Genomic DNA, 13,157 nt, shown 5'->3' with positions numbered 1-13,157 from the left:
CAGTTCTAGTTCAGTTCTAGTTCAGTTCTAGTTCAGTTCTAGTTCAGTTCTAGTTCAGTTCTAGTTCAGTTCTAGTCAGTTCTAGTTCAGTCTAGTTCAGTTCTAGTTCAGTTCTAGTTCAGTTCTAGTTCAGTTCTAGTTCAGTTCTAGTTCAGTTCTAGTTCAGTTCTAGTTCAGTTCTAGTTCAGTTCTAGTTCAGTTCTAGTTCAGTTCTAGTTCCGTTCTAGTTCAGTTCTAGTTCAGTTCTAGTTCAGTTCTAGTCAGTTCTAGTTCAGTTCTAGTTCAGTTCTAGTTCAGTTCTAGTTCTAGTTCAGTTCTAGTTCAGTTCTAGTTCAGTTCTAGTTCAGTTCTAGTTCAGTTCTAGTTCAGTTCTAGTTCAGTTCTAGTTCAGTTCTAGTTCAGTTCTAGTTCAGTTCTAGTTCAGTTCTAGTTCAGTTCTAGTTCAGTTCTAGTTCAGTTCTAGTTCAGTTCTAGTTCAGTTCTAGTTCAGTTCTAGTTCAGTTCTAGTTCAGTTCTAGTTCAGTTCTAGTTCAGTTCTAGTTCAGTTCTAGTTCAGTTCTAGTTCAGTTCTAGTTCAGTTCTAGTTCAGTTCTAGTTCAGTTCTAGTTCAGTTCTAGTTCAGTTCTAGTTCAGTTCTAGTTCAGTTCTAGTTCAGTTCTAGTTCAGTTCTAGTTCAGTTCTAGTTCAGTTCTAGTTCAGTTCTAGTTCAGTTCTAGTTCAGTTCTAGTTCAGTTCTAGTTCAGTTCTAGTTCAGTTCTAGTTCAGTTCTAGTTCAGTTCTAGTTCAGTTCTAGTTCAGTTCTAGTTCAGTTCTAGTTCAGTTCTAGTTCAGTTCTAGTTCAGTTCTAGTTCAGTTCTAGTTCAGTTCTAGTTCAGTTCTAGTTCAGTTCTAGTTCAGTTCTAGTTCAGTTCTAGTTCAGTTCTAGTTCAGTTCTAGTTCAGTTCTAGTTCAGTTCTAGTTCAGTTCTAGTTCAGTTCTAGTTCAGTTCTAGTTCAGTTCTAGTTCAGTTCTAGTTCAGTTCTAGTTCAGTTCTAGTTCAGTTCTAGTTCAGTTCTAGTTCAGTTCTAGTTCAGTTCTAGTTCAGTTCTAGTTCAGTTCTAGTTCAGTTCTAGTTCAGTTCTAGTTCAGTTCTAGTTCAGTTCTAGTTCAGTTCTAGTTCAGTTCTAGTTCAGTTCTAGTTCAGTTCTAGTTCAGTTCTAGTTCTGTTTTAGTTCAGTTCTAGTTCATTTCTAGTTCAGTTCTAGTTTAGTTCTAGTTCAGTTCTAGTTCAGTTCTAGTTCAGTTCTAGTTCAGTTCTAGTTCAGTTCTAGTTCAGTTCTAGTTCAGTTCTAGTTCAGTTCTAGTTCAGTTCTAGCTCAGTTCTAGTTCAGTTCTAGTTCTGTTTTAGTTCAGTTCTATTTCTGTTCTAATTAAATTTCTAAAATATTTCTCAAGTTGTAGCTTTTACACAAGAATACGAATCATCTAATATTCATATGTACAAAAATTTCATAAATTTCTTTCTTTCTGCCTAATAAAATTTCTTTACTTTACAACTATCATTTTCCAAAAGTTAAACAAGGCATTCATAAATTTAATTTCAATTTTAAAACAAACAGAAATCAATTTTGCAACTTTATTGAAAAATCGAACAACTGCAAAACGAAAAAAGTAATAAAATTTTATGAAGATTTTATTTACAAAAATGACAAGAAGAAATACATTCTGTAAATACTCGTACATGAACATACAAAAACATTATTAAAATTCCAAACTTGCAAAAAAATGTTTTAACATGAAATGACAAGCAAATCCTGACAAGATTTTAAAATGACAATTTATGTTAATTTTTTCTTGATAAAAAAATTTAAACAAAATAAAAATAATTTTGAAAAATAAAGATAAAAATAAATTGAAAATAAAATTAATGATTTAGTGACCATAAAAAGGATATACAAAAGTTAAACAAAAAGTAAACATTTTTCAACAAACTTTATATGAAAAAGAAACGAACTGGTAAAAAATAAAATTGTTGAAAACGAAATAAAAAAAATCAGCATTAAATAGACCATAAACCACTGCCAATAATGCCTAAAGCTCATAACCTGTCCTTGTGGTTTAGAATAATAATGAGCTTTTTAATTTAATATAAAGATTATGATGAACAGAATATGAGATTAAAGTGCAAAAAAGTTAATTTGGGTGAAAACGACTTGTGAGAATGCTATAAGGCTGAATTATAACTGAATGAGAATTGAACTAGAACTGAACTGGGCCTGAACTACAAGTAAACTAGAATCGAACGTAACATTTTGATGTTTGATGTGTATAATCACTACCAAAAACAATGGCTCATGTAGAGTGTATTTAGGCTAAATAATGACATTTTAAAAGTAATTCTTTAAAAAAAGAAACAACAAGAACAAATCCCAAGAAAAAGGAAAAAAATCAATCTCAACAAATGACCGTTTCAAAATGTATTGACCCTGAAAATTGCGGCAGTTTTTTCTCATTCATCCAAACTCTATTGTTATAATAACTTAAGTCGTTCATCACACAAATTGATTACATATAAATTTTTTTTCAATTTCAAAATCGTTTTTCCCTCAAATCAAAAATAAACAAATACTCACCTTTAAATCCAAGTCACGCACTAAATGACGACCAAATGATGTTCCTCCGGTTTTTTGTATATGCAAAAATACCATCACATCATGACCATCCATATCAAATTGAAAATCATCATTTAGTACATCGTCGTAACTTAAGCCAGCGTTGGCTATAATTATATTATTCTGTTGTATTGTTTTGGTCGAGGCCATTGGTAGTGGTTGCTGCTGATGCATTTGTTGCTGCAGCTGTTGATGAACTATTAAGGCTCCAGTTGCTACAGCCTGTGCTGAGGCCGCTCCAACAGCACCGGGTGGTAATGGTGGCTGCTGTGGTATATCATTGTATGATAATAAATCTGGTTGTAAAATCATGCTACGTTTTGATAATGCACAGACCTAAAAATGGAGTGAAAAAAAAATAAAGAAAGAATTTAGCAAAATTTTAAAAGTTTTGAAATTATGCACAAAGTATTGCGACAATAATAGAAATAAATCCCTTTTTTAAAAATGGTATTGCATTAAGTTAAGCTAATGTATGTATGTGTGTACACTCAAAAAAATAGTAATGATCATGATTTTAAATAAAAAACTGAAAGTAGAACTGAAATTAAAACAAACTAGAAATGAATTAGAACTGAACTAGAATTGAAATAGACTGAACTTGAACGGAAACTAGACTAGAACTGAACTAGAACTGAACTAGAACTGAACTAGAACTGAACTAGAACTGAACTAGAACTGAACTAGAACTGAACTAGAACTGAACTAGAACTGAACTAGAACTGAACTAGAACTGAACTAGAACTGAACTAGAACTGAACTAACTGAACTAGAACTGAACTAGAACTGAACTAGAACTGAACTAGAACTGAACTAGAACTGAACTAGAAACTGAACTAGAACTGAACTAGAACTGAACTAGAACATGAACTAGAACTGAACTAGAACTGAACTATAACTGAACTAGAACTGAACTAGAACTGAACTAGAACTGAACTAGAACTGAACTAGAACTGAACTAGAACTGAACTAGAACTGAACTAGAACTGAACTAGAACTGAACTAGAACTGAACTAGAACTGAACTAGAACTGAACTAGAACTGAACTAGAACTGAACTAGAACTGAACTAACTGAACTAGAACTGACTAGGAACTGAACTAGAACTGAACTAGAAACTGAACTAGAACTGAACTAGAACTGAACTATACTGAACTAGAAACTAGACTAGAACTGAAACTAGAACTGAACTAGAACTGAACTAGAACTGAACTAGAACTAGAACTGAACAGAATTAAACTAGAACTGAATTAGAACTGAATAGAACTGAACTAGAACTGAACTAGACTGAACTAGAACTGAACTAGAACTGAACTAGAACTGAACTAGAACTGAACTAGAACTGAACTAGAACTGAACTAGAACTGAACTAGAACTGAACTAGAAACTGAACTAGAACTGAACTAGAACTGAACTAGAACTGAACTAGAACTGAACTAGAACTGAACTAGAACTGAACTAGAACTGAACTAGAACTGAACTAGAACTGAACTAGAACTGAACTAGAACTGAACTGGAACTGAACTAGAAGCTGAACCAGAACTGAACTAGAACTGACTAGAACTGAACTAGAACTGAACTAGAACTGAACTAGAACTGAACTAGAACTGACTAGAACTGAACTAGAACTGAACTAGAACTGAACTAGAAACTAAACTAGAACTGAACTAGAACTGAGCTAGAATTGAACTAGAACTGAATTAGAACTGAACTAGAACTGAACTAGAACTGAACTAGAACTGAACTAGAACTGAACTAGAACTGAAAGAACTGAACTAGAACTGAACTAGAACTGAACTAGAACTGAACTAGAACTGAACTAGAACTGAACTAGAACTGGAACTGAACTAGAACTGAACTAGAACTGAACTAGAACTGAACTAGAACTGAACTAGAACTGAACTAGAACTGAACTAGAACTGAACTAGAACTGAACTAGAACTGAACTAGAACTGAACTAGAACTGAACTAGAACTGAACTAGAACTGAACTAGAACTGAACTAGAACTGAACTAGAACTGAACTGAACTGAACTAGAACTGAACTAGAACTGAACTAGAACTGAACTAGAACTGAACTAGAACTGAACTGAACTAGAACTGAACTAGAACTGAACTAGAACTGAACTAGAACTGGACTAGAACTGAACTAGAACTGAACTAGAACTGAACTAGAACTGAACTAGAACTGAACTAGAACTGAACTAGAACTGAACTAGAACTGAACTAGAACTGAACTAGAACTGAACTAGAACTGAACTAGAACTGAACTAGAACTGAACTAGAACTGAACTAGAAACTGAACTAGACCTGAACTAGAACTGAACTAGAACTGAACTAGAACTGAAACTATAAACTGAACTAGAACTGAACTAGAACTGAACTACTGAACTAGAACTGACGAACTGAACTAGAACTGAACTAGAACTGAACTAGAACTGAACTAGAACTAGAACTGAACTAGAACTGAACTAGAACTGAAACTAGAACTGAACTAGAATTGAACTAGAACTGAACTAGAACTGAACTAGAACTGAACTAAAGTATAAGTGAGAGAGATGAGCTAGAATTTGATTACATCGCAAAGTAATGTGTTAGTTGGTGTAATTAATCCCGGTTTACTGTACTTCATTATTAACATTCCATTTATCACATTTCCATTCATGTTGACACTAATTAAACTAAAATTTTTCATAAATTAATAAAAAAAACTGAAATTCACCACAGACTCCTACAACATTATTATTTCCTTCTGTAACAAGTAATAAACTTAATTTATTACATATTTTTCTGTGGTATACTTTTCTATTGAATGCATTTAGTGGTTGTATAACATTATGTTGCAAATAAATTTACAATAGTGACAAACACACATTATATACAAAATTTTTAATGTTGATTTTATTACATTTTTAATGAATTATATTTTTTCATAAAAATAATTGCTATTTTTGCACAGTAGCCAATATGAGTATTTTTAAATGTGTGTGCAAGTGTGGCAACTGGCCACTTTTTTAATCCATTCGCAGTTTTCATGTTCTTTTTTTTTTTTTGTAGAGTAAACTTCATTTAGCATTGAAAACAGTTGTGTACCAGAAAAGAAACACAATCCAATATACTGGCCATAATAATGGCAACATATTGTGGTTATAGAGTGCAAAAAAAAAAGTAAAATAAAAAATGAAAATTAACCATGTACCATAATATCCCAGCAAAAACTCGGTAATGGGTTGTACTTCCATAACCACTTACTTTTCAATGACTACTACTTACCGTCTGCATTACATAGAAGTACTCTAGTAATGACTTTATTATAATCTGATATAGAAGTACTTTATTTTCGGCTTTGTCATTTTGTTTGCACATTTATTTAATTGCGTTTTAAGAATTGTGTTTTAAAAAATAAAACAAAATTAGTTTTGTTTGAGAAAACCATTATTTGACGCGCAATAAATAGCTAAGCAGTGGTGCAGTGTGTAGAACATTTGACTAACAAACCGAAGCCCCTGGTTCGTATTCTAGCTGCTCTTTTTATTATTAAAAAACAAACAACTACTCAACAACTGTTTTGTAAGGGAAATTGCAAGTACTTCTTTAAGTCCCTATTTGTAAGCGTGCGTAGAAGTACTTGCCTCCAATGACATCACCATGTTAAAATAATGACTTAAAATGCTAATGAAGAAGTAGTGAAAAGAGGTTTTATTAGCTATTTAACTCATTACTTTTCAATGTAAGTTTTTCCTGGGATAGTTATGTACAATAGTTTATATACATAGTAGTACGCAAATAAGTTGCATACTTTTTTTCCATGTTGCACAAATTTTATTTCATTTTTATTCGATTTTTTTTTTTTCACATATACTTTCATAGTAGTTGCGGCCGTATGTGTGTTATTAAATATACGAAAAAGTTAATTGAATAAAAATATTTTGTTTTTTTCATATATATTTTTTATACAAAATGCTGCGATTGCTGTTGCAAGTAATAAAAGAAAACTCAATTGTAGTGTCCGCCAACATATTCAGTGAAAAAATATAAGAGTGTGTTTATGTTGGCATTTTCTTTAATTCAATATTGAGTCCTATCCAATTGTTTTGTTGTTTTATTTATATTTTTGCATTGTGTTCGTATGTGTTGCATGTAAAACATTAAAAATATTTTAAAGAACTATAAAGTCTGGCTGACTGTGACATTGACAGAAAAACTTTGTTATAACAACAGCAGCTTGTATATCATAAAAAAGTGGGACAATTAAAAAATCATGTTAAATTTATATTACAATTTTAAGTGCGATAAAGTGAGATATAATTTAAATAAATTTGAATTAAAAATATTTAATAAAAAATAGCTTTATTATTTATTGAAAATTCTCCAAAAACCGACATTTATAAAAAATTATATCTTAAGTAGGAATAGGCAAGGAGTAAAAAATCTAGTCTATAGTCTAGTCTATAGTCTAGTCTATAGTCTAGTCTATAGTCTAGTCTATAGTCTAGTCTATAGTCTAGTCTATAGTCTAGTCTATAGTCTAGTCTATAGTCTAGTCTATAGTCTAGTCTATAGTCTAGTCTATAGTCTAGTCTATAGTCTAGTCTATAGTCTAGTCTATAGTCTAGTCTATAGTCTAGTCTATAGTCTAGTCTATAGTCTAGTCTATAGTCTAGTCTATAGTCTAGTCTAAAGTCTAGTCTATAGTCTAGTCTATAGTCTAGTCTATAGTCTAGTCTATAGTCTAGTCTATAGTCTAGTCTATAGTCTAGTCTACAGTCTAGTCTATAGTCTAGTCTATAGTCTAGTCTATAGTCTAGTCTATAGTCTAGTCTAGTCTATAGTCTAGTCTATAGTCCAGTCTATAGTCTAGTCTATAGTCCAGTCTATAGTCTAGTCTATAGTCTAGTCTATAGTCTAGTCTATAGTCTAGTCTATAGTCTAGTCTACAGTCTAGTCTATAGTGTAGTATATAGTCTAGTCTATAGTCTAGTCTATAGTCTAGTCTATAGTCTAGTCTATAGTCTAGTCTATAGTCTAGTCTATAGTCTAGACTATAGTCTAGTCTATAGTCTAGTCTATAGTCTAGTCTATAGTCTGGTCTATAGTCTAGTCTATAGTCTAGTCTATAGTCTAGTCTATAGTCTAGTCTATAGTCTAGTCTATAGTCTAGTCTATAGTCTAGTCTATAGTCTAGTATATAGTCTAGTCTATAGTCTAGTCTATAGTCTAGTCTATAGTCTAGTCTATAGTCTAGTCTATAGTCTAGTCTATAGTCTAGTCTATAGTCTAGTCTATAGTCTAGTCTATAGTCTAGTCTATAGTCTAGTCTATAGTCTAGTCTATAGTCTAGTCTATAGTCTAGTCTATAGTCTAGTCTATAGTCTAGTCTATAGTCTAGTCTATAGTCTAGTCTATAGTCTAGTCTATAGTCTAGTCTATAGTCTAGTCTATAGTCTAGTCTATAGTCTAGTCTATAGTCTAGTCTATAGTCTAGTCTATAGTCTAGTCTATAGTCTAGTCTATAGTCTAGTCTATAGTCTAGTCTATAGTCTAGTCTATAGTCTAGTCTATAGTCTAGTCTATAGTCTAGTCTATAGTCTAATCTATAGTCTAGTCTATATTCTAGTCTATAGTCTAGTCTATAGTCTAGTCTATAGTCTAGTCTATAGTCTAGTCTATAGTCTAATCTATAGTCTAGTCTATATTCTAGTTTATAGTCTAGTCTATAGTCTAGTCTATAGTCTAGTCTATATTCTAGTTTATAGTCTAGTTTATAGTCTAGTATAGTCTAGTGTCTATAGTCTAGTCTATAGTCTAGTCTATAGTCTAGTCTATAGTCTAGTCTATAGTCTAGTCTATAGTCTAGTCTATAGTCTAGTCTATAGTCTAGTCTATAGTCTAGTCTATAGTCTAGTCTATAGTCTAGTCTATAGTCTAGTCTATAGTCTAGTCTATAGTCTAGTCTATAGTCTAGTCTATAGTCTAGTCTATAGTCTAGTCTATAGTCTAGTCTATAGTCTAGTCTATAGTCTAGTCTATAGTCTAGTCTATAGTCTAGTCTATAGTCTAGTCTATAGTCTAGTCTATAGTCTAGTCTATAGTCTAGTCTATAGTCTAGTCTATAGTCTAGTCTATAGTCTAGTCTATAGTCTAGTCTATAGTCTAGTCTATAGTCTAGTCTATAGTCTAGTCTATAGTCTAGTCTATAGTCTAGTCTATAGTCTAGTCTATAGTCTAGTCTATAGTTTAGTCTATAGTCTAGTCTATAGTCTAGTCTATAGTCTAGTCTATAGTCTAGTCTATAGTCTAGTCTATAGTCTAGTCTATAGTCTAGTCTATAGTCTAGTCTATAGTCTAGTCTATAGTCTAGTCTATAGTCTAGTCTATAGTCTAGTCTATAGTCTAGTCTATAGTCTAGTCTATAGTCTAGTCTATAGTCTAGTCTATAGTCTAGTCTATAGTCTAGTCTATAGTCTAGTCTATAGTCTAGTCTACAGTCTAGTCTATAGTGTAGTATATAGTCTAGTCTATAGTCTAGTCTATAGTCTAGTCTATAGTCTAGTCTATAGTCTAGTCTATAGTCTAGTCTATAGTCTAGTCTATAGTCTAGTCTATAGTCTAGTCTAAAGTCTAGTCTATAGTCTAGTCTAAGGTCTAGTCTATAGTCTAGTCTATAGTCTAGTCTATAGTGTAGTATATAGTCTAGTCTATAGTCTAGTCTATAGTCTAGTCTATAGTCTAGTCTATAGTCTAGTCTATAGTCTAGTCTATAGTCTAGTCTATAGTCTAGTCTAAAGTCTAGTCTATAGTCTAGTCTAAGGTCTAGTCTATAGTCTAGTCTATAGTCTAGTCTATAGTCTAGTCTATAGTCTAGTCTATAGTCTAGTCTATAGTCTAGTCTATAGTCTAGTCTATAGTCTAGTCTATAGTCTAGTCTATAGTCTAGTCTATAGTCTAGTCTATAGTCTAGTCTATAGTCTAGTCTATAGTCTAGTCTATAGTCTAGTCTATAGTCTAGTCTAAAGTCTAGTCTATAGTCTAGTCTATAGTCTAGTCTATAGTCTAGTCTATAGTCTAGTCTATAGTCTAGTCTATAGTCTAGTCTATAGTCTAGTCTATAGTCTAGTCTATAGTCCAGTCTATAGTCTAGTCTATAGTCTAGTCTATAGTCTAGTCTATAGTCTAGTCTACAGTCTAGTCTATAGTGTAGTATAGTCTAGTCTATAGTCTAGTCTATAGTCTAGTCTATAGTCTAGTCTATAGTCTAGTCTATAGTCTAGTCTATAGTCTAGTCTATAGTCTGGTCTATAGTCTAGTCTATAGTCTAGTCTATAGTCTAGTCTATAGTCCAGTCTATAGTCTAGTCTATAGTCTAGTCTATAGTCTAGTCTATAGTCTAGTCTATAGTCTAGTCTATAGTCTAGTCTATAGTCTAGTCTATAGTCTAGTCTATAGTCTAGTCTATGTCTAGTCTATAGTCTAGTCTATAGTCTAGTCTATAGTCTAGTCTATAGTCTAGTCTATAGTCTAGTCTATAGTCTAGTCTATAGTCTAGTCTATAGTCTAGTCTATAGTCTAGTCTATAGTCTAGTCTATAGTCTAGTCTATAGTCTAGTCTATAGTCTAGTCTATAGTCTAGTCTATAGTCTAGTCTATAGTCTAGTCTATAGTCTAGTCTATAGTCTAGTCTATAGTCTAGTCTATAGTCTAGTCTATAGTCTAGTCTATAGTCTAGTCTATAGTCTAGTCTATAGTCTAGGCTATAGTCTAATCAATAGTCTAGTCTATATTCTAGTCTATAGTCTAGTCTATAGTCTAGTCTATAGTCTAGTCTATAGTCTAATCTATAGTCTAGTCTATATTCTAGTTTATAGTCTAGTCTATAGTCTAGTCTATACTCTAGTCTATAGTCTAGTTTATAGTCTAGTTTATAGTATAGTATATAGTCTAGTCTATAGTCTAGTCTAGTCTAGTCTATAGTCTAGTCTATAGTCTAGTCTATAGTCTAGTCTATAGTCTAGTCTATAGTCTAGTCTATAGTCTAGTCTATAGTCTAGTCTATAGTCTAGTCTATAGTCTAGTCTATAGTCTAGTCTATAGTCTAGTCTATAGTCTAGTCTATAGTCTAGTCTATAGTCTAGTCTATAGTCTAGTCTATAGTCTAGTCTATAGTCTAGTCTATAGTCTAGTCTATAGTCTATAGTCTATCGTTCCTATAGTCTAGTCTATAGTCTAGTCTATAGTCTAGTCTATAGTTCTAGTCTATAGTCTCGTCCTATAGTCTAGTCTATAGTCTAGTCTATAGTCTAGGTTATAGTCTAGTATAGTCAGTCATAGTCTAGTATAGTCCTAGTCTATAGTCTAGTCTATAGTCTAGTCTATAGTTAGTCTTGTCTAGTCTATAGTCTAGTCTCTAGTGCTAGTCTATAGTCTGTCTATAGTCTAGTCTATAGTCTAGTCTAGAGGGTCTAGTCTATAGTCCTAGTCTATAGTCTAGTCTAGTCTAGTAGTCTAGTCTATCGTCCTAGTCTATAGTTCTAGGCTATAGTCTAGTCTATAGTCTAGTCTATAGGTCTAGTCTATAGTCCTAGTCTATAGTCTAGTCTATAGTCTAGTCTATAGTCTAGTCTATAGTCTAGTCTATAGTAGTCTATAGTCTGTCTATAGTCTAGTCTATAGTCTAGTCTATAGTCTAGTCTATAGTCTAGTCTATAGTCCTAGTCTATAGTCTAGTCTATCGTCCTAGTCTATAGTCTAGTCTATAGTCTAGTCTATAGTCTAGTCTATAGTCTAGTCTATAGTCTAGTCTATAGTCTAGTCTATAGTCTAGTCTATAGTCTAGTCTATAGTCTAGTCTATAGTCTAGTCTATAGTCTAGTCTATAGTCTAGTCTATAGTCTAGTCTATAGTCTAGTCTATAGTCTAGTCTATAGTCTAGTCTATAGTCTAGTCTATAGTCTAGTCTATAGTCTAGTCTATAGTCTAGTCTATAGTCTAGTCTATAGTCTAGTCTATAGTCTAGTCTACAGTCTAGTCTATAGTCTAGTCTACAGTCTAGTCTATAGTCTAGTCTATAGTCTAGTCTATAGTCTAGTTTATAGTCTAGTCTATAGTCTAGTCTATAGTCTAGTCTATAGTCTAGTTTATAATCTAGTTTATAGTCTAGTCTATAGTCTAGTCTATAGTCTAGTCTATAGTCTAGTCTACTTGACTATAGTCTAGTCTATAGTCTAGTCTATAGTCTAGTCTATAGTCTAGTCTATAGTCTAGTCTATAGTCTAGTCTATAGTCTAGTCTATAGTCTAGTCTATAGTCTAGTCTATAGTCTAGTCTATAGTCTAGTCTATAGTCTAGTCTATAGTCTAGTCTATAGTCTAGTCTACAGTCTAGTCTATAGTCTAGTCTATAGTCTAGTCTATAGTCTAGTCTATAGTCTAGTCTAGTCTAGTCTATAGTCTAGTCTATAGTCTAGTCTATAGTCTAGTTTATAGTCTAGTATAGTCTAGTCTATAGTCTAGTCTATAGTCTAGTCTATAGTCTAGTCTATAGTCTAGTCTATAGTCTAGTCTATAGTCTAGTCTATAGTCTAGTCTATAGTCTAGTCTATAGTCTAGTCTATAGTCTAGTCTATAGTCTAGTCTATAGTCTAGTCTATAGTCTAGTCTATAGTCTAGTCTATAGTCTGGTCTATAGTCTAGTCTATAGTCTAGTCTATAGTCTAGTCTATAGTCTAGTCTATAGGCTAGTCTATAGTCTAGTCTATAGTCTAGTCTACAGTCTAGTCTATAGTCTAGTCTATAGTCTAGTCTATAGTCTAGTCTATAGTCTAGTCTATAGTCTAGTCTACAGTCTAGTCTATAGTCTAGTCTATAGTCTAGTCTATAGTCTAGTCTATAGTCTAGTCTATAGTCTAGTCTATAGTTTAGTCTATAGTCTAGTCTAGAGTCTAGTCTATAGCCTAGTCTATAGTCTAGTCTATAGTCTAGTCTATAGTCTAGTCTAGAGTCTAGTCTATAGTCTAGTCTATACTCTAGTCTATAGTCTAGTCTATACTCTAGTCTATAGTCTAGTCTATAGTCTAGTCTATAGTCTAGTCTATAGTCTAGTCTAGAGTCTAGTCTATAGTCTAGTCTATACTCTAGTCTATAGTCTAGTCTATAGTCTAGTCTATACTCTAGTCAATAGTCTAGTCTATAGTCTAGTCTATAGTCTAGTCTATAGTCTAGTCTATAGTCTAGTCTATAGTCTAGTCTATAGTCTAGTCTATAGTCTAGTCTATAGTCTAGTCTATAGTCTAGTCTATAGTCTAGTCTATAGTCTAGTCTATAGTCTAGTCTATAGTCTAGTCTATAGTCTAGTCTATAGTCTAGTCTATAGTATAGTCTATAGTCTGGTCTATAGTCTAGTCTATAGTCTGGTCTGTAGTAATCAAGAGTTTTCTAAAAAAATAATTCATTGAAAATCTATTCTTAACAAAACATTCTTTGAATTTACTTTAAATTAATTAAAAATCCAAT

At 32.4% G+C, this 13,157-nt stretch overlaps 1 protein-coding gene across 2 annotated transcripts in view; it reads right to left on the bottom strand.

Annotated features, from left to right (window-relative positions):
* LOC119601594 (heparan-sulfate 6-O-sulfotransferase 1) overlaps positions 1-13,157 on the bottom strand; it is a 290,206-nt gene that overhangs the window by 5,111 nt on the left and 271,938 nt on the right. For both annotated transcript variants that reach the window (XM_037952616.1, XM_037952617.1), the window contains exon 3: positions 2,613-2,987. In XM_037952616.1, the coding sequence (XP_037808544.1) occupies positions 2,613-2,987 (375 nt within the window). The remainder of the gene's footprint in view (positions 1-2,612; positions 2,988-13,157) is intronic.

The sequence above is a fragment of the Lucilia sericata genome, unplaced genomic scaffold (genome assembly GCF_015586225.1).
Source record: "Lucilia sericata isolate MDLA Ls3-8-SP2 unplaced genomic scaffold, ASM1558622v1 Contig000176F_arrow, whole genome shotgun sequence".
In the NCBI taxonomy this organism is placed as follows: Eukaryota; Metazoa; Arthropoda; class Insecta; order Diptera; family Calliphoridae; genus Lucilia; species Lucilia sericata.
Note: the sequence above shows the minus strand (reverse complement) of the source record. Positions and strands in the feature narration are given on the sequence as shown.